Below are 27,183 nucleotides of genomic sequence, written 5' to 3' on the forward strand. Positions count from 1 at the left end.
TCCATTCACAGAAATTTAAACTTGACCACCCCTGAGCAACCAGATCTGACTTTGAAGTGAGCCCTGCACTGAGCAGGAGTCTGGACCAGAAATCTCCAGAGGTCCCTTCCAACTTCAGTGTTACTATGATTCCACCTACATTGATATATAAATGGAAAGATAACCTTGTGAAATAAAATGAACGAGTATCTAAATCATGACTACCACAAACATTCATAAAGATGTTAACAGCTTTTATTTCACTGGTGCAAGGCCCGTGTGTCATCCACCACTCACCAACATCAAAACAAAACATTATCTTCTATAAAACAGTTTCAGAAAATTCAAAACAAAGTAACAGTGGCTATAATAAACTTCATACAATACTGTAAATTCACTTAGTTTGTGTCATCCGAACAAGAACAAATCAGTTTCCAGCATACATGGCTTTTTTTTTTTTAAATAAAAAAAAAGTACCAGCATAACTCCAATACATGCCTCACACCTGGAAATGCATAACATCACTCCATGACATTGATAGCTGTTCGTGCTTAGAACTAGTCAGTCATCAATTCACCCTACCAATATCATAAAATACAAAATGATATGAAAAACCTACATTTACAAAGTACAGTCCCAATCCTGCAATCTAATCCTTTTGGGCAGGTACCTGCATCCACTCCAACTCCCTCAAAGGCAATGTGGTATTTAGTGCTCCATTGCTAAAGATTTGATTGCAGAATCAGGGCACAAGTGGGAAAGGTTTAAACCTTTGCACAAGCAGTAAAACACTGCCTTATTCTTCTAAATTCAATTTCAGTAGTGTCTGCACAACCTCCTAAACCAAGACTTACCTATTTTCAATTACCTCACATTTAGGAAGAAAGAAGGATAGGCTTTAAAGTAGTCAGCAGAGAAATGGCTTTTACTGAAATGACCTGGGGCTGTAAGTTGTGCTTTAGTGCACGGTGGTGATCCAAATGCTTCCAAGAGATAACCACATCTTGCTTCAGTATTTACAGTATCTGCTGCCTTCCTCTGCTTTACATGAGTTTCTTCACCAGCAAGATATCAGAGATCTTGTTTCCATACAGACGAGCATTATGACATGACTCCAAAAACAGGATTATGACGACAAATACTAGGGCCATACTCTTCATAGTCTTTCTTGGTGTGACATACTTGGAAAAACTCTGGCTATGAAAATACAAAACAAATCCCCTCAAAAGCATAAGAATACATCAAGTAGAAAAACTGACAAAAACTAATGCCTTCACATTTTTGTAGATTGCAGCTTTATGATGTGGTAAATCATTTTTGAAATGGAACAAGACTAGAAATATTATGATATGAATACAATTAATCAAGAAAAGTTCGTCTGGACAGAAGACTGCTTTTAAATACAGGAATAACAAAGCCCACTTCGGATACAGGAATTGCTCCAATTTTCCTGTATTTGCTTCTCTCTCGCATTTCAAGACCATTGATTTAGATCCTATATTCCTCAAGTCCTAACTAATCCCTAGTGCTGACTTCAGGAATAAAGGAACTACATTGCAACTATGACATAAACTAATTCAGAATTACATCAAATCATGCTATCTTTACTCAAGTAAAGCTCCCACTTGCCCTGCACAAATTTTACTGAGATAAAAGTTGTATAAGGATTCTAGGCTGTCACAATGAAAAGGTTTAAAACTTAGTACTCGGATCAAATATAGCCAAGAGACAATATAAAATTTAAAAAAAAAAATCAGAACAATTTTGATACTTACTGTCGAAGCCAGCATGGAACCACCGAACCAAACTGCGTAACGCTGCATGTGATGCGTTATCACTTGAACTTCAACTGGTTTGGGCTAAGAAAAAATAGTTTCCATTTAGCTGCTTTACATTTTCTGGCGAGATCCTTACAAACTCAAAATGCTCAGACCCAGACATCTTCACCCCTCCATTCACATCACTGTCTCACACCTATTACTCAGTCTGCCATATTCCCTAAGATACCAAGTCATAAAAACCCTTCATGATTAGCATGCTGAAGGTCACAACAGTTAAATCCCTCTTGCCTACTGCTAAGATCACGTATCTCCTAGAAGGGAAACCAGAATTGCCCTTAGAGACTGCTCACAGTAACTTCAAGATTCCTATAAAGACACGTCATACATTGCACAGCTACCAACATATTTAAACACGACATACACAACATATACTACTCATTTTACAACATTGCATTCTCACTAGTGAAGTGAAAAATTTGAACTTTATTTCTTTCACTACTCATGTAATCAATGCACTTGAAATTCTTACTTACTTTTATCCGACCACCACTGAGTTCCTCGCTAAGTCGCAATCTCGCATCTACTACTCTCTTCAAGTCCCTTTGCAGTCGTCGTCCAAAATCCCTGAACATCGTGGATCCTCCTGAGAGGACCACATTCTGCACAGAAATTAAAGACACGTTCTTTAAATGCATCTTTAAGTGAGTTTCCCAAAAGCCAACCCTGCAGAGTTGACTATTTGGATCTTAAAATCATTAAGAAGCTGACAAGCTACACAGAACACCTTAAGCATTGCTCAGTTTCCATAGGAGGCCTATGGTGCCATCTAAAGAAGAGTTTTACGTAGAGTATGTTATTACAAAAGAGAAGGATTCCATTAAAATGGTGAGTTAGTACCCTACACGTGCAGAGCAGCAGAAATAAAACACTAGATCAGAAAGTTTCCCAGGGATGCTCGTAGTAAGCAGTTTTAGCCCTAATACCAAATAAGGCTCTAGCCTCATCATATTACTGCTAGTGTCTTTCCTAAAGCCGTAAAGTTATCTAGAACTCTTTTTTTAATTATTATTCTAAGAGTTAAACTTCTAAACATAGCAACAAGCAAGTCTCATATCTGGATTTTTAAATAGGGGTTTTAGAATGTCACATCCTTAATTCTGATAATGCAAAGTCATGGACTAACGGAGAAGTCATTTTAAAGGTGGGGGGATTCAAGACAGGAACCTTAGAACATAACATCGGTGGCACCAAAATGCCTTTCATGATCAAAGTTCATTTTTGCATGCTGCTGCAACTGCAAACCAAAGTGCCAATTAGCACTTACTGAAACCACTTGTGTGCCTTAGACACACATCCACAGGAACTCAACTGAGATCGAGTTCATTACACACAGGTCAAAGAATTCTCTCTCAGTGATAGTTTTTGACACTGCAGACCAAGACTGCACACATAATGATCAAGGAATCTCTGAACCACCCTTTTCAGCCAGAAAGCCTGTACACTGATCTGAAGGGTCAAAGACATACATAATAAGCGTTCACACTTGCAGGGTGTAGAAGTAACTGCTTGGATTTTAAGCAACAGATAACAAGGAAAATTTTGTTTGTGACTTGTAAAGTGAGAAGTTGTTTATTAATGAAAAAAATAAGTTTCTTCACAGCTTTGGATTATCTACAGTATAAAAGAGTGCATAATAAGGCAGGTGCACTTAAAAGAAAAGCACACATTCCCATAACATTACTGAAACATTTCCCAAAAGAAAGGGGAGGACAGGGAAGAGGAGAGGAGCCATATGTATAAGCTGGAGCCAGAAACCAGTTAGTCCTAAAATTTAAGGTGGAAGGAAATCCCCCCTACTCCCTCCATACACAACAACATCTCTTCCCCTGCCTCACAGTGGTCATGCACTCCACACGGGAAAAGAAAATTGCTAATGGGGAAAAAAGTCAACCACCAACCTAAGTGATAAAATAGCAATTAAAAAGATGCCATCAGAAAATATTAGCTGGAGATAATGAAGTTGCTGAAGATGGTGAAAGCAATAATTCTATTCAAAGCAAATTAAACTTCAAGTATACTGCATAAAGTGGACAATACTATCACTAAAAATAGATTCCAGAATACACCTGAGAATAACTTTTTTAATACATCCAAGACCAACTCATGCAACTACAGAGTTAGCAGCAACACTGGGAGGATCTTTTCTTATTCCAGGGTTAGAAGCTAAGAGGTTACACCTTCCTCAGATTACGATCATTCAAGTACTTCTACACACTGAAATAAGTCTAACAATAATACCAGTCAAGGAGAACAGAAGCACTAGGGTATACTTGTTGAAAAGGTGAGTTCTCATTATCGCATATCTGTACAAGCCAGGCCAAGCAGAATTTTGGATATAAGTAACTAGGTAATACCATCTGCCATTACAAGATGGTTAATTATACAGTTACAGCTCCCCTGTTCCCTGCACTTCTTGTCAGCACTGGGCCAAAGCTGTGCTAACTCTTTAGTAGAGGACTGCTCACATATGGGCTTCAGTAAGTTATCGCAACTCAGCAGGTCAGTCTTCTGCAAGGAGGTCAGAAGCCAGGCAGTCCTCACTCACAACGAAAGCAGAATCCACACACATTCCCCACCACTCAAACACCGCACCCACCACAAAGGGCCCAATGAAGGTGGGAAAAGACAGTCAGATCAAAAAAAACCTCAACCAAATTCCAAAAAACGACCAAGAAGCCACCCCCCCCCAGCAAATACCTTCTCTCTGAAATAACCGAGTATAAACACAACCCAGTAATTCCAGTAACAACTTAATGAAAAACATAACAATGAAGCATACTAAATACCTCAGTGGAGAAAGCTTACTAGCAATGTTTGGGATTTCAGCCTGCCTGGGAATCCTCCGACCTCCCAGAAAAAAACCCAAGGAAGTTCAGATTTAAGTATCTGTTTCCAGCTGACTCCTTTAAACGAGACTTCTGATCTTACTCTGGTCAAACACACTTCTGCTGGTTTAACAGCTGTAAGCAAACCACAGGTTTCACAGCTAACACTATCATACCATCTAAAGGAAAGAAGCTTCAGTTGATTTTTACTTTTATAGCTAACTGGTTGAAAATTTAAGTTGTTTCAAAATAACATATTCCCTTAGAAGAGGTCCTGTGCATGGGTTAGGGCAATCCCAAGCACAACTACAGGCTAGGAGGAGAATGGATTGAGAGCAGCCCTGAGGAGAAGGACTTGGGGGTGTTGGGGGACAAGAAGCTCAACATAGCCCAGCAGTATGCGCTTGCAGCCCAGAAAGCCAACCACATCCTGGGCTGCATCAAAAGAAGCATGACCAGCAGGTCGAGGGATGAGATTCTGCCCCTCTCCTCTGCTCTGACCCTCCCAGAATACTGCATCCAGCTCCGGGGTGCCCAGTACAAGAAGGACATGGAGCTGTTGGAGAGAGTCCAGAGGAGGCCACGGAGATGATCCGAGGGCTGGAGCACCTCTGCTAGGAAGACAGGTTGAGAGTGTTGGGATTGTTCAGCCTGGAGAAGAGAAGGCTCCAGGGAGACCTTATTGTGGCCTGTCAATACCAAACACAAGGTGCTGAACAGGTTTGTGCATCTTTACACTGCACCTTGTAACGTGGTATAAGCACACTCTCAGCTGGACACTTCAGAATTTGCAGCACCAAACTGAGAAGCATCCACTGCTTTTCTGGTAAATATGAACTTCAACACCACATTGCAGTTTCCCTTCCTTCAAAAGGATAGCCTAAATTAAAGTTAACATGACACAACCACACCACCAGAGACATGTAATGAGAGCAATATATGACTGTTAATAATTATTATGGCTAAAAATTGTGAAGGTTCACAGACTGTTAATAAAAATTATTATGGGTAAAAACTGGAAGGTTCACAAGCTGAAGCCAAGCACTTCATGAGCAAGTGAATCAATTAAGCTACATGCCTCTGTTAATTTAGCTAAAAGAGGGTAGTATTTGCCAACATTGTACAGAAAGTATAAGAAGAAATATTATACATATCAAACAAATATATTACAGAGAAGTAAAAGTATTGTGAGAAACACTATTTTTTAAATTACTTTGACTTTTAACGATGAAGAAACAACTTCTGTTCCTTTAAACTCATGATTTGCAATGTTCTTTTAACAGCTGGAGTAATAGCAAAAGATTTCAGCATGACTTATGGTCATGCTGTTCCGCAGAAATATGCCTGCACTCAGACACAAAAGTAACCACAAGATACTGCAGATGTATTGAGCTACTGTTAAACCAGCTAGCATGGGTAATGTTATAAATTTAATTACAGCTGCGATAGGAATAAACAGGGCTTCTCCTCAGTATTTCTGTGCTACGCTAACAGTGTTAATCACTTGGGGCTTCCACGTGACGTAGCAGGAATACCTTTCCTTTCCCATGTCTTATCATCGGTGCCAATATGACGCAGATCTAACAGCCTGGCAGTCTCTCCACAGAGCCTCTCCACTCTGTACTTACTAATTAACAGCAAACATTGTCATTTTGCTGGAGCACAGAGAAGGAGAAGTCAGTTGAACCCTATCCAGTCTTCTGCTTGAGGACACCTACAATTTCAGAGAGGAAAGGCAAGAATAGGGTTGATACAGGAAATAAGTCGGGAACCACCCAGGCTGTATTTCTCCCTGCAGCTTGCAGATGTCCAGCCAGACACCACACAGCAGTCTGACAGCGCCATCTACACACCGCATAGCACATGTGTAGCTGTTTTCACATGAAGTATGTACCAGCAATTCAAGTTAGAAGTGATGCTAGGTGGATGTTCCCCACCCCTTTAGCCTCTCGCACCCCAGATCTCTCCAGGCTTTGAGGATGGTTTGTTATGAGCTGCGTGGTCAACAGTTTAAACTTCTGAGAGAATGCTGATACAAGCAGAGTCCAGATCTCAATTGTATCAGCAAGATCAAGTTCACTATTGTCCCCAATAGCTGCACAGCCAGCTAAAAAGTCATCTTCTCTAAGGAAAAGAGCCAGTAACGTTAAAATCCTACATGATTTACCTACAATAAAACACCACACTTGCCAATACACTGCAGTCCCCACATCATGCAATGTTTTCAGCCTGAGAAGCTAGCTTAAAAGTTTGAGGTTAAAGATGTTACAACTCGATTCATCATGATTTTAATCATGAATATTTAAACATGCTTGACTAGGATGTTCCAGAGATACTTCTGACATAATTTACCTGGTTTCAGGTAAATTTACCTATATTTGTGCCAAAAACACAGCAGAGAAAAGTTGAAAGAAATCAACTGTTGGGACAGCCAGTGACCCTACACTTACATCCTTTCTACTGAGAGAAGGCACAGAGCTCAGAACTATCAATACTGTTCTCATCTCCTGCAACCATCTAAACTCTGCAAGTATCTGGGGAGAGACTCTGGATGGGGGAAAAAGGAAGATGAAATAGAGCATGGAGTAAGAGTGACAGTTTCTGAACCTTTTACCAATAAAAAAATACTGTTTATTAGAATATCAGGCAGTTTTTAGAATTTCTGAAAGCCCTTTGTCCACCTCTAAAGTTATTGTAACAGCCACCTAGTGAATATATAGTTAAATTCAGCTACTCTCTTTCAACACTAAGTACCAACACTCATGCCCTAACCAACAAATGTTAGGACAAGTTTCAGAGCATTTCCAGGTTGAAAATTGATTTTTAAATAGCAACTAGTATTGAAAACATCCAACACTAGCATCTGTTGTAGCTACACCATGGAGCAGATGTTTCCCACTGATGCAAGCCGAGCATGCGTTAGTTACACTGTGTTTCGTAGTATGCTCATAGTAACCTGAAAGCTGGGGGAAGGACCGCGTTTTTCTGCGGACCACAGTCCCCATCGTGCTACTGCTCTCTCCTCCTAGTTTCTCTGCATTTCTGTGATATCAGTTATCCTATATACTTATATAAATGTAGGTATAAGGAAAGGTTGTGGAACAGTATTTTAAGAAAAAAAGAAGCTAAAGAAGTCTAAAAAAAAAAAAATATAGAACTAGACAAGCTATACACCATTCTTCCCAAAGAATGCCATGGGTGATGCAATGCCTCACTGAGCCCCATAAAAGCATGATCACATTTCTAGCTGCATGCAGGATGGGTCATTTTTCAGTGGAATTCAACACACAGGAATGATCAACATAGCAAGGATGCCAGATTATTTCAGCCATGTGATAAGATCCAAAACTACTCCTCTATCATTTCACCTGAGCACTCACTTTAAATTTCATTCCACTTTCTGAAGATTTGGGTTTGTTTAAAAAAAAATCCACCTTATTTCTTCAAATTTCAGTGCAAGTCTCCTGGTACCAAACCCAGCAGCCTACCTATCTTCTTCCATTTTAGCAGAAAGCAGCTAATTCCAAGCAATCCAGAACTCTCAAGTCTGTGTTAGACACAGAGAGACACAAAATAAGAATATATATCAATTCTTCCAAGTAATCACATTAAAAGACAGTGTAATCATGGGAATTGAAAGAGTACATTTTTGGCAGCCATTATACAATCAAAAAGGCTTCATCACATGTGAAAGACTGCTTGGTGTTGAACAGCTACAGGCTATGGGATCTGGCTGAAGAAGTCAGTCTGATGAAGGTCCTGCTGGTCCAAACATCAACACGAGGTAAGATAACTGGCTTCATAAGACAGATGTTGATCAGATTGGGAAACAGGGATACTGGCAATAAAACCAAAAAAGAGAAGTATCACAGGACATCAAAAGATGGGTTGTGAAACAATGCTTCAAAGGCTACATATCACATATAATCTGCAAGATGGGTACTTGCAGGTCTTGCCAGTATTTTCTGCACGAACACTGAGAAAGAATCCAAATACCTCTGACGGAAACCCAGCTCCAAAGCATGGGGTCTCGGATGTCCACCACGCAGCACTGTGGCACATGAAACTCAAAAACCAGAAACTAAGAGAAAGTATGAATAGACTTCTGCACCTATGCACTGTTTTAAACAATGAGAACAGAGATGCTCGTCCCTCTGCAGTGACCGTGTTTAAAGAAGATAGCAACTATTAGCATTAATAACTCCTGACATCTATCATTAAATTCAATAGGCAATTGTGTTACATTGTTTTAATTAAGCAAGTATAATGAAAAACAGAGAATGGAAAAACAAAAGTCTCAATCAGCAGCAAGCCAAGGGAAGTTATTTGCCTGCTGATTATAGCGAGGAAAGAGGAACTTAACCTCAATTTTGAAACGCCACTTTCTGGAATCAGTACTAATCCCTATCCTACCCTACCAAGCAATGAAGCTATTGCTCTGTGGCAACTTTGATCTTTCAGAAAAAAAAGCAGACACCCTAAGCACAACCAGACACTACAAGTTTCCTAAAACCTTCTGCAACATACCTAAGTTTGAAGCCGTTGAAGAAATCTACCGCAAAATTCACTCCACATATGAGCTTGTTAAGCAGTTTAACTTCCCGTTTTAACCTGCTCCACAGATTTGCTCTGAAGCACTATGTCTCATTGTAGATTACAGAGTATGTTTATTAGACAATTAAAACAGACTTTGTTCGTTAATAGTTACGTTAATAGCAAAATGTTAATAGTTATGAATTACCCTGAGATATGACTTAGTTGGAACTTAACGCTCAGTCTAATAATGAGGAAAACTACCATCTTTAATGAGTAAGCAAACCTCTCCATGCTGTTACTTTACGCAGTTATTTCTAAGAGGGCACTACTGCTGCACGAGCAGAGAACAACCAGGAAGCATAGAATGTGCTGCCTATACAGAGAGAGCTTGCCATAGGCCATGCCTCTCAGTACCTTCCTCTTCATTTCTTAAAGAATCAGTGACTGGAAGTACTCTCTGGACTACACCCTTGGCAAGTTTAAGCAGGCCTAATTTTTGTATCCTAAAAGATTTTAAGTCTTCATGTACTTTAATACTGGGTTCAATACCTGGCTAAAATTGCAGAGTCTATAAAAAAAAAAAAAAAGTATTTGAAACCACTGCTTAATAAAGGCAGAGGGGAGTGAGAGGGGCGAGACCATGATGTAGTCCTTAAAATGAGCAAAAGCCAAAGGCCTTCATGCACAGGAATTCACATTACAAGTGTCAGATACAAATAACATCCCTCTGTCTCAGTTCCTCAGGGATAATGCTTACCTATGTATCAAGCCACTGTTACTGCTTTCAAAAATAAAAAGCAGCAAATATCAAGTACTCTTCATTCAGAAGTGGTACTTTAACTTGAACTTTACTTCTATTCAAAGTTCACATTTCTCATAGTAGGGGAAGTGGTAGCTACGTATATGCTTCATGATGATGATGTTGATATTTAGTCTTCAAATAAATTAAGTTAGTCTTACAACAGAAAGACCATACCTTATATAATGGACGCCGGACATCAATGGGACAATTCTGTATAACTTCATCAACTACATCCGAAATGGATTCCATAAAATCAGGATTAGCAAACTAAAATGAAAGAAAATAGGCATTAGATTTTTCATCCCAAGACAGAAGAAACAAAAAGGTAGAAGTGAGACTTTAGAGAGGTTTAGTAATAGCACTTTTAAAGGGCGTGGGAATCAAAGCCAGTACTACTCCTGCTCACCACTTATTCTACATTATAACAAACCCAATTCTGTGCAAGGGAAATGAGAATTCCTTTTTCCGCCGAGAAATTCATATTCTCTTCCTTGGTCATAAATTCACTGTTCACAGTTTATAGGCTATGGACCTACTATTGCATGTGATGTGAGTTTGAGTTCTCCTGCAATATTAAACATACTGTTACTGTGCAATGTGGCCCTGTCTTTCAAGTGAAATCAAAAATATCAGTGTGCAAATTGAAATGTTCACCTGTAAGAAATTTTCAATCCTACTGAAATACTTATGTTAAATTACCACCAAAAGTCAGATTTTTTTTTCCTAAGCACACACAAAATCTCTAATATTCAAAAAGGCATAAATATTCTAAGGTCTTGAGTGGAAGTCACCATCAATGCAAACATCAATACAGTGCTAATGTAAATTTCTGCATTTACAAATACTAGAGAGTCAGAATTGCTAATGCTAGAGAACATTCTTGGACTAGTAGCAATTTGCCCATTTAAAACTTAACATAAGCTTTAAAAAAGAAAGAACAGTTCACAGCCTAAAGATTAAACTTTGAGAAATTAAATGAATTATGAATAAATAATAATATGTTATTACAGATACATTATTATATAACTTTAAAGCTGTCCCAGAGGTGTAGAAACTATTTTGGGATTTACATCCTAAAGAAGATGAAGCATCTAACTGGATGAATAAGAAAAGCCAAAACACAACAAGTATGCATTGAACTGAAAGAGAAATTAGCAAAGGAAGTTGGCTTGGAGATCAGGAGCGATAAGAATGGCATGAAAAATCTCCAAGAATTAAAGATAATTTCTATAGTAAGAATTAATCATGCAAGAAGGTAAAACATGAAGCCATACAAATTAAGAGAAGAAAGAAGTGGTGTTTCTTCACGCAGAGAGTTCTCATCTGAATGAGCTATAGCCTGAAAACTTATCCTAAGGTCTCCATAAAGATATTGATAAAACAGCAGGGCAAAAGGAATAGGTAGAAGTGAGAGTTATGGCATCCAAAGCAGAGTATAACATGCTCCCAGACTGGGGACCGCAGAACTGACATGTGAAATTGCAGTCTGCCAGCAAATACCCTATGGTTGGCGAATAGCAAGTAAAATACCTAATTTAAAAAGTGGAGAGAGAATCTGGATAACTACAAACCCCAAAGCCTAACTTCAAGACTATTAAAGACTTCAGAACAAATTTCGAAAACCAAAAATAGGAAAAGATTACAAGACAGCTTTACCAAAGTCAGCTTTTACTTAACTAACTTGATACCCTTTAAGTGAGGAGTTAATGAAGCCCGGGAAGAAATTCTCTTTGGATGCAGTACATATCACCTAGTGTGTTTTTCTTGTCTAGAAAGTCAGTTCAGTTTGTTGTGTTTGGTTTTGTTGTTGTTTTTTTTCAATACAGAGCCAAGAAACTATCAAGAAATGAAGAACATTGAAATTAAGTCCTTTATCCTGTTCGTAACAGTCTTTGAAGGGACTATGGAAAGAGGAGCTATTAAAATGATGTCAAGGGTATTAAAATGTTTACAAGGGTAAACAGAAGGGAGGACAAACTATTTAACGTTGGCACAAGATCAGATGGCTACAAACTGACCACAAAGAGATTAAGGCTAGAATTTAGACAAAAGGTGAGAGAACGAGGTTTTTTAATATTCCTCCAATAGGAGGAGGGTAGACCAAGGGAAACTTCACCAGTGTTAATTGACTCAGTATCAACAGAGAAAGCACACAAAAGCCAGTATCCATGATTTAAAATATTATCAATGGAATGCTACTCGTGCTTTTCTGTGCTTATGTTATCTGAGGCTGTACATGGCTCGCAGTCAGGAGACTGTACTGATATCTTACTTCCACATGATGGCACACTGGCTCCAAAAATGATAGTACCTTCCCCCTCTGCTTCACTCACAACAGTAAAGTTTCAGTAACTTCAATATTGCTAGTCACTATTCTTACCTCAGGATGAAAGAAAATTTCAGGTCCAAGGAACCTTTCATAACCGACATCTATAACAAATTTGGTTTTGTTGATTGCATTGATGCCAGTATACTGTTTGATCCATTTTCGAGAATCTCCATCGTACTTGGCAAATTCTTTCACTATGTCAGGGCAAATATAACAGTATTTCTCCTGTTAAGAAATACCATGCATTAAAAATTGCCAAAATAATAATTCCATCATTGAATTAAAGTATAACACAATTAAAAGACAAAAATACGTGAGCATTCTTACAATGGGGCTGTTCAACTGATGTTCTCACCTAAATGACTACTGAAGACTCAACCCTAGAAGACAATGCACATGGCCTATTTGATTCAGTAAGATTGCACACTGACTCCTCTAGATCAGTCTCTCTCAAAATGAAAACCTCACAACCATTAGGTTTGTGACGATAAAGAAGATCAACGGCGAGCACTGCAAGATCAGACCCACACAATCACCCTACTGATGTTTTTTATTAAATTAAAAAGCAAATTTTAAACAAATCTAAAGCTTAAAATGCTGATTTAATCTGCAGAACATATTCACTCCAAACAGTCTAGCATGGAGATTTTCTTCCTCTTTCTCCTTCCCCCGCACTTGATTGGATAAACAACCAGAAGCTTGTGTAATTACAATACACTGCCTACATTTGCATTTTTAAAAGAGCCACTGGCAACTTGTTGAAGCCAAAAAAATTAGCTCAAAGAGTTTTATTTATTTATTAAGAGATAAAGAAGGGTGTACCTTTATGGCTTTTGCTGTCTCCAGAGATTGTTCAGGAGGAATTCCCACCTCCCTTTCCCTTAGGAGTTGTTGAATAAAGTACGTAATGTCTCTACCTGCAATAGGAATATGTTTGATGCAACTTCCAATTACATAGCCTTCTGCCTACACAGGAGGAGAGGAAAAGAATATTAGGGGGAAAACCTACAGTGTATCAATAATTAACAGCAAAACTAACATTAATTTTTATAGTTGTTTTGATTTTTACAGTAAAATCTTGAAACTGTAAAATTACTAAAAAAATGTGCAACCCAGTGAAAAGTGGATATTATTTTTATTTAAAAGACCTTGATTACCACATATAAAGAGAATGAGGTTATCTAATAGATACGCAAGTGATAGATGATAAAAATCTTGAAGACATTAGAAGACAAAGTCTGGTCAGATGGTTCCTTTTAGGCATGATCTGAAAAGCAAACGTAATATAAAATAGACCACTCGTGTCCTGTTTGAGAGTGAAAAATGAATAGGAAAAAGTATAAAATTTACTAAAATCCTCACACAAGAAAAATTCCACGAAGTAGTATCTAACAATAAGCACAATAAAACCAAGAAATCTATTTGATGAATTTTTTTCAGGATGCATTTACTGAAAACACTGGTATTGCTGAGCCAACACTACTTCTTCCCTTGCTTTTTTTATACTTTTAAGAGTTTCATATGGTAAATGTTTTTTCCCAGCATTTCCCATATGAAGAAAATACTGAGAAGACCTGATCAATACCAACATGCAAGATGAAGTTTAGAAATTTTCATTTCTAAAACAAGTGATCACTCAAGCATACTGTATGCTTCAGAAATACACAAAATTACATCAGTGGAACAGATGCCACTATGCACAGGTAATTCTGCATTTTAAACATCCTAACATAATTAAGCCATTTGAGATAGACCATGTATATGAACACGTGTTTATACCAGCTTGTAGTTGTTTCCACACAAAGAGAGATCACTAACTTCTAAAATACAATAAAATTATAAAAAAGCACACATTTTCAGTTGTATTAAACAATCAAGATGCAGGACATCAAAAAAGTTAGGTCATTTCTTGTCAGATATTTGGAGATTCAAAATTGTGATAAGCATTAAACAGAACTGAGGCATCACAGTAACAAAAGACCAAGTTTTACATAGAAATAGCCTTTAAAAGATAGCCTGACGATTCCTTACTGCGACCTTCTTTTAGTCTGCAAGCTAAACTCATTTTCTAACTAAGTTCACATAATAAAATACATACTTTTCAAACAATCATAAGGGAGGAAAAAATCCCTAACAATCAAGCAACACTAAAAATTTAAAAATAAAGTATAGTTTGACACTTCTTAACTTAAACCTATAGTAAACAAACCATGTACTTGTCCAAACCACTGATAATTTCAAATTGCATCCTGTTACATACCACAGGAATTACATGGGTCACTCCATCACCACTATCGATGACAATTCCAGTCAAAGTACGTTCTCCAACCTGCCGTGATGTCCAAGAGGCAGCTAAGGCCAACACTGCCTACGTGAGAAAGGGTTTATATTTAGAAGCAGGCAGAGTGTGGTAATTTACAATCTCAGAAAATACTGTTTCAAACATTTTAGACATGTGCATACAGAAGACTATACATACTGCAGCTATACTATACTTTAGAAGTATACATGCACTTTGTTCACCTGAACAGCAATGTAAAGTCCTGGTATGTTAAATGATTCAAACATGATTTCTGCAAGATACTCTCTGTTTTCTGGTGTGTTCAATGGAGGCTCTGTCTGGGGGGGGGGAAGAAAAAAAAAAGTTGAAAAAGCATCTCAATGAAGTCCTAATGGTTCATGCATTGACTAGCTTGGTATGGTAATAATCAAACTTTGAAAATTTTCAGTGCACTCAAAATAGACAATTTCCGATAGAATTTAGTTTAAACAAAGTGACTAAAGCTTTTCAAAACCAAAATCCAATCTGCACTAGTCTGCGTTACAAAATTAACAGAATTCGGTTGTAATGTAGCTTTACAGATTACTTTCCTCTTCCACTACCCCTAACCTTCAGCTGCTGAAGAAATAAAAGACATATACAGAGAAAAATCCTCCAACAGAGCTACTTGTGCTTGGAATATTATTTAGTTTTCCTCTTACAAAAATATTTTCTCACCCAGTCTCATTAACTCACCATTAAAAAATAGTGATCCTCAGGTTCAGCTCGTAGGTATTTAAAAATGACCTGCTCCATGAATCTCTCCATGAGGTCCCAATCTTCAACAATACCATGTCGTATAGGCCACTGAAGCAAGAAAACTTGTCAACACTCTAGACCATACAAGGACAAACAAACCCAGAAATAAGAACAGCCTAAGTCCCCAAACCCTTACATCTGCAAGAATGAAAACAGCTCATCTCATGGTCACCTTATCAAATCCTCCATTCTAATTTTAATTTAGAGGCATTATTTGAAGTTATCTCCTACTCCCAGGTACTTCAAATTGCGATTCTACCTTGCAGGACTGGAAGCCAGAATCCAGACTCTATTCCTAATACTGCTATTGCTCTATTGCGGCACTGTGTTTTAATCTCTTTTCTGTATCAATTTTATCATTTAAGTTGAGAATCACACTTGGCTTCAATATGCCTTCCAATCTATAAAAAGAAATAAAGACCATATAGGCTATATATTTTTCAACAAAAGTTCTGGCAGGGATGATGTTTACATTTTGTTCAATGTTAAGAACACAGCTGACATTTAAGTAATACAGTAGGATGTATAAAATATGATTTTTTCCACATAATTCATAAGCCAGTAACATTTTGTAAGTACAAGAAGTCCTTTACTAGGGTATGGAAAATATGATTCACAGAAAAGCTGCATTGAAGACAGCCCTCCACAAAACAATTGTGACATTCCCTGAAGTATAAGTATCCAACACATTCCCCAGTTCATATGCCATGTTAAGAGGCTATACTTTTAGCAAGAATTTAAATATTCAGTGTTTATGACTATTTTAATAGCTAATAATTTTGAAAACCCAACAGCTGCACTGTATATCAATGGATATTTACAAAAGGGTTCAAGCACCCGTGCCACAGGACAGCACTAGTACAACAGACATTCAAAAAAGATAAAGTCCTGAACAAAACCACTCAGTTTTTAAAGAGCAACAAAAATACTTTACAAAAAGCAAATGTGTGTTTTACATGGCTATCAAAAAGGCCTAGAACATTATATACTAATAAAAATGTGAAAATTTGGAAAGACTTCTTAAAAATATCCAATGCTTACCTTTGTAGCGTAGGTAGGTTTATCTATGGCTTCATCTCCTATGAAAAAGTCCAGATCATCAACGCCTTTCATTACCCTTCTCTGAGCCTGGTCACCTACTTTGGCTGATTCTCGGATTGCAATACCTTAAAATAAAACCCAAACAAATCAAAACAAAATTAAAACAGTTAAATACCAAGAAATTAATATTTAGTTACTTAAGGATTCTTTTCCAGAAATAAAAATTTGACATAGAAACTATAGTTTCCAGAAAGCAAAAATTATGACAAGCCAATATAGCAAAGTTCACTCTCACTGCGACACGCAGGATTCTGGTCACCCATCCCTCGTTAATGTAAATAATAACTTAGAGAAAAATCTTAAAAATATATTCTGTTACAGACTACAGCAGTCACTAAACCCGCACAAGTGTGGCATTCCACCGGAAATATTCTTTAAGCCAATAAGTAACATGAGTTTCTGAGTTTCAACTCTGAGAATTAAGAGCACAGGGGGAGAAGAAAATAAACTATGTACTTCAGAAATAAGTATTGGAGTCATTATCTCCGTTGGTGAGAAGGAGGAAGGGGGAAGGGGAGAAATCAATTTGCAGGACTACAGAGAAATCTTTGGAGACGCTTACGCTTCCCATTAGCAGGCTGCAACTATTACTAAAATTATTATATGATGGCTGCTATAGGCAAGAAGATGAGACAGCAAAAAAACCAAATCTGGGGCAAGCTATAAATAAAAATGGAATAAAGTACTCTTAAAACATAGCCTTATCTATATACAGTTTTCTTTTAATAGGTCATAATCAGGATCTAAATAACATACAGTAGAAAATGCAGAGTAGACAGACATATCCACAAACACGCCAAATACTATCAGCACCAAAAATTACTGACAGGCAAACAATTCTTTTGGAAACACCTAAGCCCCAACAAGTTTATAGTTTTATAAAACAGGATTTATAACAAATTCACAGGAAACTCCTGCTATCCCACTTCTTTAACATAAGACATTTAAATCTTTACCAGTGGTTTAGGTTTGGATTTATTTTTTCTTTTACAATGCTTAAAATAGAAAGACTATAACCAGTACTGCAGCTACATTTGTAAAGAGCACATCCCCCTCCACCTCTTTGGCCCTCAACTACCTTTATTATTTCCTCATCTTTACACCTTCTACTGTGAGTAGCTACAAGGCAGTGTAGATACATTAATAAGTAGTTAATTGATGAAATTAACAAAAAGTAAAAGGCAGCGTTTAACATAAGTGGAGATAACAGATGCCATTATAGATGTAAATACGTAGTGAGTGCAACTATTTATAAATATATTTACCATTTGAGAGAAACTATTAAGATGATAATTAAAATCAAGAACATCAGAAAGGTATAACATTTTAAGTAAGTTTAACATACAAAAAAGAGTAAATCTGCTCAACAAAAGCATGTTAAATGGGCAAAACCATTTTAATTAGTAAACACACAGCCAAAAAGAACATTTTCTAATAAGAACAACTTTTTTTTGAATATTAAACTGTCTACAGTCCCAGACAATGTAAATAAGGCAGACACCACCTGTACTTTAGTACTTAATTTGATTGGAAGCCTTCCCCAGATTATCCGGGCAGTAACCATGGTGTCAGGTAGACAGGAGGTAAATTGCATTCTGTCTACTCAAGAGTCCTGGCAGAAAAATAATGGAGATAAAAAGGAAATTGGACTGGAGTTCTCTTCATCTTTGTCATAGCAACCAAGAGCTGATTTAATGAGCAACAGTCCTAGCTAACTGCAAACAAGGAGTTCTGTTTAGCTACACTATCCAAAGATGCTAATACAATGAATATCACTTCTCAGATGGACAAGAGACTATGAAGGCTGAGTTGGGAGTTGGAAAGCACATCATTTACCCATGAAACTGCTCAGTGATAGCGGTGTATATTAGAATTTGGAGGGACAAAAAGTTACTCACATGATGGGATAATGAACTGAGGTTCTGTATTTCCTGCATAGCCAAGTTTCGTATACCTAGGAACAGAATGATCACAAGGTCATTAAATGCACTTAGATGTAAAGAAAAAAATTACTTTCAATTCACTACAGTTCTTAAAGTGAAGGCAAAACAATCGTATACCACATCTACAATTTTCCGGGTTATGCTTTCAAGTGTCATCCTGCAGAGAAGAAAACTCAGAAGTGGTAAATATTTTAGGTGTTATTTATTTTTCAGACTCCTTCAGCTCACAAATGTTGGCAGTGTTTTTTTCAAACTATGAAATCTGAAAACTCAGCTCTTTGTCATAACCAGTCAACAAGATGGAGAAAGATGGACAAGCCACGTTCCACCCTTTAGTAAAAAAGAGGCTGTGCAGATCTTACCTTTCAGAAAGCTACCGTGACCAAAGATGTCATTAGACTTTGCATATTTGTTCAATATTGCCAAATACAGAAGAAAAAAAGAAATAGCATGTCTTAAGTACAAACCACAGTTCAGAACTCCACTTGCAATCCCGATACAATTCCACTTCATGCCTTGCACAAACCACTCACTTTGTCACAGGTATAGTATCTGTGTGTGGTAATATACACATACTACATCCAAGTAAGCATGCACTGATAAAATGCTTTAGAAATGGGCAGCAGATGGTATGAAGCACCGTCCGTCTCTTTTAATACGCATATAGGATCTATTTTAACAAGTAAAGGATCAAGAGAAAAAAGAAAAAAGTAATTTGGGGAAGGAAAAAAAAGAAAAGGAATTTTCACACAAAACCTTAAAGCTCTGCATGGTGTTACTGTCTGCAGGTCTTTAGCAGCTAGAAATAATTAACATCCCAGACTATGAAAAACAGCTCTAATTCCCGGAGGGGGGGATGGGCACACAAAAACAAAACCCAATTCAGAAGTAGTTTCAAAAGAAAAGCCAACAAAAATAATTGAATGGTTGCAGAGACAGAAGTCTTTCCCTAATATTTTCATTAGATTGGAATAGAAGTACAATAATAGCATGATTTGAGGGAAATTAGCATTATTCACATCCATTTTTTCCATGAAAACCTAAAGCCATGACATTCTTAAATGAGAAAAATCACAATCTAGGTCCTAAAGTGAATTTAGGGTCTTTGCCTACATCCTACTCTCAATATTTGCAAACAATATTATGCCATCACTAAAACAGATGGTTGCTTCTTCATTAACAGTTTAAACAGTAAGTTCCCTTTTATGGAATATTTGGTATAAAAACACTCATTAAGAGTTAGTTTGCTTAGATAAAGGAATTAAATCAAAACTGAATTAGCAAGGACCTTGGAATTTAAATATTATATTTTCAACATCTCTTCAAAGCTATAGCTTCAAGAGACTTCAAATAATAGTTTAAAAAAAACCCAAAAAACAAAAAAACATTTTCCCCAAGGCTAAAAAGACAAGGACTATGTTTTGGGGGCAAGGGTTTGTTGCATTTTTAATCATCATTAATGCGGGCATATGCTTTCAGTCTAATCCAAAATGTTTGTGCATACTTTCTGTGGCTCTCAAAAAAATATAATCAGGACATTAAACTAAACTGATTTGTAGAGAAGACCATTACTAGCATGAATTCTTTTTAGGATTATTATTGCATAGCTTCTTTACATTTTAGAATGAGGCCTACCCAGGGAATAGTGTTCAAACATAACAAGCAACAACAGGAGTTACACTGGGATTTAAGACACATTACAGGATACTTCCTCTTCACTTCTCTCTCTGAAATGAGTTTTGCTCAAATGCACGTAGCAAGGACCAAGGAAACCGTTTTTGGATTCGAGAGACCTAGTTCTGAGACTTAGAAATGGCAATCAGGCAGAAACCTCATGAAAACAGTCCTTCAAGCCCCAGGGATAAAAAACAAAGTTAATACATACAAATATAGACATATACCTAAGCATGTAAAAATGTATATATACTTTTTATACAATTTTTATATATGCATGTGCATATATATACACACACACTTAAAGGTTCCTGCAATATAATCGGAACTCAACTAAACTCTGGCCAAGAGGTCAATTCCGTTGCCATCTTTTTCCCCCTCTACACACATGCTAAACTCACACCCACTCACAGTATTAAAAAGAAAACACTCTCTAAAAGTCAACTTGGGCTATCCCTCTCAAGTAGGGATCAGATCCACCTACTAGAATAACTTACAAAGTTACCAAAAGCCTATAGATCAGTATTTTACAGACTTATTTTTTCACTAGCTGAATTAACCCCAGTTAGAACTATGGGATAAGCTTATTACTCAGTATCCGTGAAAAATAGTTCTCTTCAAAGAACACATCTGACAGAAGATAAAAATTGGGAAAATTTCTTTCGCATGCTATTAATCCACGAAGGATTAATACTAGAATTTTGAGAATAACTAAAATCTTAGTTCAATGTTGATGCAAGTAAGTAAAAAAAAATGCTGTTAAAAAATTCTATTTAGCATCAAACAAGAGACAGACTTGAATAAGCAGCTGTATTTCAGGTGTTTTGACAAAACCAAATGGAAGGGTAACTCAATCTACTCTCAAAACTAATGAGGAAGAGAAAAGACGCTATGGTTGTGCTGCCCTTTCCTATCCAGTAGCCTACTCACTCAGGACATGGCAGATTTGGTCCCAGATTTTTCTTCTGCCCAGCAGGACCCGAACACATTCCACCTCTGAAAGCCATGCCCATGAGTACATTAAAAAGTGTTTGGGTGACCCACTTCCAGGACCTCCTACAGAGATTGTTCCCTTTTATACAAGATATTTAAATATTCATTGACCTGAAAGGCTCTGGACTTAAACAGTTAGAGAGGTTACCTGGTCTCCAGTCCCTTCTCCAATGAATATTTAAGCATCTAAAACATGGGGTTTTTTTCTCCTGGGTTACAGCCTAGCAGACTAATGGTAATGTAATTTACAGATCACAAGACGCTACAAAGACAGCTGTAGGGAATGTGTAGATAACCAGTATTCCAACTTAATTTCATTAAAAGTAGCAGATTTATTGCCAGTGAGATAGGAACCTACTGGAAACTCTCCAAAATATAGGATACTGGAGGCTGCATTAAAGATTAGTAGAAAACTGATCCAATAGACTAGGGCTATTTCATGCAAAGGGATGTGGAGGGATGACTTATTAAAAAAAAAAAAAATCACTGCAAATTACATATTGTTGAAACAAGCAGTTTCTAAAAATCCTGTTGTGTCCTACATACTATTTTTCCAGGCGATTAGTTAGTTCACAAATCAATTTCACTAGTTTTCGCATAAGGAATGGTCATACTAACCCTGTTCTCTTCTGAGGTCCTACCATGGAAAGACAGAAAAACTTCCTTAGAAAAATGACTGCAAAGATATGCAAATGGACCAAACTCAGAAGCAGGTGCTGCACCCTCAACCACTTTAAACAGCAGAGATATATTTTGGAAAATTCTTACTAGAGCAGGAGAACAACATAATTTAGGCATTTAAAAATCACAAACTCAGGCAGTTGCTTTATCCATCTCAAAATACAAGATATTTTCTCTGGACAGGTATGTAAAAGACCAAAACACAGATGTGAACATTTTAGTATTTCCTCAAATTCTATTGCTTTTTGGCCCAGATCTTTAAAACAATGTGTTACCTTCACAAAAAAAAAAAAAAAAAAAACCACCTCTAAATAGATAGATATGAAGTGATTGAAAACAGCAAAATGCTTTAAGAAAGTCCTGTAAACAAACAAACAAACAAACCTCTGTAAAGAGAACACTTTCTCAAGACAGCTAAGATGCTAAATAACTAACAGTTATTACTGCCAGCACACCTGTGATGTGATGCTGTCATAAACAGACTGTATTATCATTATTAGAAATATGCTGGAGAAACCTGCAATACAAGGTCTACATGAAGATGTGGAAAGGCACTTTGGAAATGAAGGAGGATGTGATGAAGGAATGGGAACAAAGAAAGAAGGGATGAAGGAGGAAACATCAAACAAAAAAAAATCTATTATATCGGCTCAATTCACCCAGGAGCACCTGGGCGAAGAATAAAGTGTACATTAGAGCCATTGCTTTTTTTGAGAGCACCTAGCACTTTACAGGACTGAAGCCTGTGATTATAAACAACAATTAACCCAGGCCCCTTAGACCCAGAACCGCAATTACAATAACGCCTGTTTACAAGTCTCACGTGTAAATAGCAGAGGTAATACTTGGCTAAAGCAACTCATTTAGCATCAGAAATATAGTAATAGGGGGGGAAATGTAACATGTTCTGAGGTTCCAGCTATCTTTAACAGCCCAGCAACAACAACAAACAGCCTAAGCTTCAAATTTTAAGACAAGTCCAGCTCGCTTCTCCCAGTAATCAAGTATTTATCTCTAAGCTCATCAGTAAGGCTTTGCTGAATTTATTTTTCTTTACTAAAAGAAAAATGGAGTGACATCAATAAAATACACCCAAAATAGAAGTATTCCTCAGTGTCTGCAAATACATACACTGAAGAGAGGTATTTTAAGCCATCTTTGTTTCACACACCCACCTACTAGCATTCTGATGTCCCACAGCTAAATGCCAGTTAATAAAACTAGTTATGAAGTCTAAAGCTACTTAAAACGGCCACACGAGAAAGGCCTGTTAGTCCTAAGAAACTAAAAATAGCATGCCCTTCTCCACAAAAAGACCAATAGCAATGTGTAAACTGATCACGAGGAAAACCTCATGCATGATCAAAACTGAAATAGGACGTGTCATTTGCAAATACTAATGGAACTGACGATACCAAATTTTTACCACTGTCTGCAAAATCTGCCATAAACTGTCTCTATTTATAAAGAAAGTTCAAGTCATCTATCTAATAAAGAAAGGAACATTATCCTGTCCTGCTACGATGATATGCTTCTCACTGAAGGTCTGTACTTATTTTCTATACACCTGTTGTTCCTTTTTTTGAGAAATTCCAGTGTTTTACAGGACTGAGGCCTGTGGCTGCAAACAACAGTAAATTAAACCAGGCTCCTTACGTGCAAAACAACAACAAGAGTCTTTTCATAAACTTCTTAAATCCCCTTACAGAAAAGGAAGAGGGATTAGTGCCTGGACAAAGCACCTCATTCAGTACCAGAGTTTTAAGTAGAAAAGTGTATTTTATACACATAATGTTCCATAGTGCATGTCTGCATATACCTTTTCCTTTCTGCTATGCTCTTCCAAGTTTTTCATCTGAAAGCCTTTTATTGGAATGAATTGTTTGAAGCTTGTAACCCAAAGTAGATTCATTCTAACAATAAGAAGGTTTTCAGCCCACACAGAGGAAAATTCCAGAGACTGCGTATCAATGAGTCAAGCTACTTCTTTTGGCTGCTTTGGTTCAGCCTCTTATTTCTTCTTGAATTCTGCAAGATAACTTATTTCAAATTCAATAATCTCATTGCTGAAAAGTCTTCTACATTTCAGTGCCCTGCAGTGAAGCCAAGCAGAAATCCCATCAACTGAGACACAATGTTGTCTCATATGAATTAAGATCATTTGAAGACATGGAAATGCAAAGTTGTATCACTTGGGGACTATCCGAACCCTTCCTGAAACAAACTGATATAGACAAACTCCACCAGTTTTTCACCATGCAAGCACTAAATAGATTTTAGAAATTCTACTTAATAATTCTGTGTCACTGTGATTCCCTGAAAGGACACAATAAATTGTTTCGTGTCATTATTTTGGACAACTGTTGGTCACCATCAATATCTACTGATAGTAAAACACTGGAATCACTCCACAAACTGAGAGCAAAGAAGGTCTTCAGCAAGACACAGAAGAATTGTATTTAATGCATTTTCTTGTTTTTGCTGTTTATACTCTAGCCATTTTAAAGGATCCACCTAGAGCTCCCATTTCTGTCCTTGAAAAACTCTTCCAAACTGTCAAGTAATATTCCTGTAACACTAACAGTTCTGTGAAGAACAGATATTTAAAATATCTTCAACAAATAAATAGAAAAAACCTGAGAAACTACCAAGGAGTAGCACAGGCAGAATTACATGCAAGATGAAACCCAGTCTCTATTTTACTCCCAAAGTTTCCGTCTGTAGACTCCAGTATTCTCCACTGAGGGGACAGAGCTGATTTCTGGTAAGATAAGGTATAAACAGAAACACAACAAGAGACTTTTAAAAGTTTTGTGACAGTTGAACAAAGATGTATTTCAAAATATGAAACACTTTTTCAGGAGAAGGCAGTGTGACACCACATCACTGGAAAGTGCTTCCTCTGGTTATCTAGGAGGTTGGGTTTGTTTGGTTTGGTTTTGGAGCTTTTAAGATGGCTCAGTTTTGTCTCCTCTCCTCCTCAGAGCTGCCTGTAACTGTTTGGCCAAAGGAAAGATATTAGCAAAAGCACACCAGATATTCAGTATCACCTTCATTAAAGCTCCCTGACACCTCCCACTCCTGAGGCACACCAGAACTGGTCTATCGGATGATGAATGGGTCTTCTCTAGCCACAGACACGTAGGAAAGACCTGTTCCTGAAATGCCTCCTGAGCACAGCCTCTGCAATTTAGATTCATTTTAGTCCTCAGAGACAGGAGAGTTACAATACTTGTGGTTTGTCTAAACGTAGGATAAATCTCACACTGATTTGACAAAGGCGAAGAAGGGATGACCTAAGATATCAGTAGTATAAAACAGCCAGCTCCCATCTGATTGCTGGCCAGAGGTTAATACCGGGAAAGGTTCAAGACGTACACGCTGTCTAGAGGCACAGCCAGATGCAATCCAGCAAGGCCACTGTGGTCCTGGAGCTCTGCACGAAGGAGATGCTGCAGCCCGGCAAGCACACCTCACCTGCCTCTGGACCACAGTCAGTGCCCATTCGTAGCTCCCAGGTGAAACAAACGTGTCCCCCCTCTCCAGGCAGTCATTTGAAATAAGCCATCCCCAATTTTAGCGTTTTAATTATGCAACAGTTTAAAGTCAGAGAACGTGAATGAAAATCGAACCCAAGAGGAGAAAAGGGCACAGGGAGACACACCATCCCCGGGGGCACACGGCCTGCCCGGGGCACACGGCTAGGGCACGGCAGGACTGCCCTCCGCCGGGCTCCCAACGGGGAGGAAGGACAGGACGGGGGGTACCCGGTGGAGAGCGGTGGGTGGGCAGCAGCGGCCACCCCAGCGGCAGAGGGGCCCGGACGAAAGGAAGACCCTCTGTCCCAGAGGCGACAGGCCGGGAGAGGATCGGGACACACGGCAGGAGACCGGACTCGTGATAGGCAAGGGACTCCCCGCTGAGGGCCCTCGCCAGCGGCGGGAGGCGGCTGAGGGGCGCCGGCAAGGCGGAGACAATCCCCCGCTCCCCAGAAAGGAGACTGGCAGCGCCGATCCCCCCCACCTCTGCCCGCACTCACCCGGTGCCTCCGTCTATCACGCAGGGGGGCAGGTAGCTCGCCATGCTGGGGAGCCGGCAATGCGGGCCCTACACCACCACCCAGGCCGCCGCCGGCTCCCCCGGCCCGGCCTGGCCCGGCCTCACTGCATCGGCGGCGGCGGAGCGGCGGGCACCATGCAGCCGCCTGTCAGCGCCGCCCCCAGGGCGCATGCGCCGCCCGCCGCCACGTGACGCGCTCTCTGCCGCCGTCCGCCCCCGCCGCTTGCAGGCCGCCATCTTGGGTCAGGGCGGTGCGGGACCACAGGCTTGGCAGGGTGTCGCGGGTGGCCTCGGCCCGCTGCCATCGGCTGTGGAGGCGGGTGGAGAAGCTTGTCAGAGGCCATGTGTGTCAGCGCGGCCGTAGCCTTGTTCTGGGCTCGATGCCGTACTTGCCTTCCAGCTTTCTGAGGAAAAAAAGCTTTCTGACCCGTCAGCCAGGGCCGACCCTAGCAAGGACACACTGGCCAGGATGGATTTCATCAGCTTCAAAGCTGCCTTCAAGCCACGTATGAGCACAAAGGATACAGTGCATGGCAGCGGGAAGAAAGGGTTCACCACCCCCCAGCAAACGCTGCAGATGGTGCTGCCGTTCAGAGCAAGACTTGCCTCACTGTTCACGTTTCAGTGAAGGTGGGGTTTGCCCCAGGAAAAAACACCAACACTGAGCCAGTCAATTGTAAAAAACACAAAGCTGTGTTTCTCTGGGCGCAGGTGGCCATGCTACAGCCTATAAATCCTCCAGGTTGGCTGTAAACAGTCCCAGAATACAACATAATAGTGCACTTAAAGCACTTGAAAAAAAAATAGGCTGTAACAAACATCACCTGCAAAGTTGTTGATACCTAATTTACATACAGGATAATGATGCCTCATATGTGACTCAGCCCCGGTCACACTGCAAGTGCGTGGTAATGCCAGAAATAGACCCTCCAGATGCCTGGGCCCAAGCATGAACCACGAGAACAAGTGTGTTTCCCATGAGGGTGTAGTTTTCTATTGCCTTCTCCCAGCTCCGCATCGCTACACCAGAAGCTCATGCAGACTCAGGGCTCGTGTAAGAAAATGAGATGTATCCTTTGGACCTCGGACCCAACATGTGTGTGATGGCTATAGACTGTGCATATGCCCCAGGGGGGTTGTTCAGCCGTTTACCACAGACTGAGCACACTCACTCAATGTATTTGTTCGCTCCGTTCCCCTCGGAGATTTTGGAAGATAGAGTGTGGTGGAAGGCAGCCCAATTTGTTTGTTGGAAGGGCTCCCTTACCAGTGAGTTGAAACAGCTAATGCTCAGGCTCGAATAAGTAGGCTCCAGGACTGGGGATTGAAGCTGGATAGAAA

The 27,183-nt window shown here is 38.9% G+C and overlaps 1 protein-coding gene across 3 annotated transcripts; it reads right to left on the reverse strand.

The window, feature by feature from the left end:
• Positions 1-216: 216 nt before the first annotated feature.
• Positions 217-26,022, reverse strand: ACTR3B (actin related protein 3B). Of its 3 annotated transcripts, XM_075746687.1 has the most exons (12): positions 25,823-26,022; positions 18,391-18,446; positions 16,433-16,557; positions 15,329-15,439; positions 14,836-14,931; positions 14,573-14,680; positions 13,135-13,278; positions 12,364-12,537; positions 10,158-10,250; positions 2,294-2,419; positions 1,755-1,838; positions 217-1,176 (listed from the first exon to the last, which is right to left on the reverse strand). In XM_075746687.1, exons 1-12 carry the CDS (start codon positions 25,864-25,866, stop codon positions 1,081-1,083), a joined length of 1,257 nt encoding a protein of 418 aa, XP_075602802.1. In that variant the 5' UTR covers positions 25,867-26,022; the 3' UTR covers positions 217-1,080. The 3 variants fall into 3 exon arrangements, with proteins under 3 accessions (XP_075602802.1, XP_075602803.1, XP_075602804.1); XM_075746688.1 differs by lacking the exon at positions 18,391-18,446 and having other exon boundaries at positions 25,823-25,961; XM_075746689.1 differs by lacking the exons at positions 217-1,176; positions 1,755-1,838; positions 2,294-2,419 and adding an exon at positions 6,258-6,359 and having other exon boundaries at positions 25,823-26,006.
• Between the last annotated feature and the right edge of the window lie 1,161 nt (positions 26,023-27,183).

This window comes from Balearica regulorum, chromosome 2 (genome assembly GCF_011004875.1).
Source record: "Balearica regulorum gibbericeps isolate bBalReg1 chromosome 2, bBalReg1.pri, whole genome shotgun sequence".
Lineage (NCBI taxonomy): Eukaryota > Metazoa > Chordata > Aves > Gruiformes > Gruidae > Balearica > Balearica regulorum.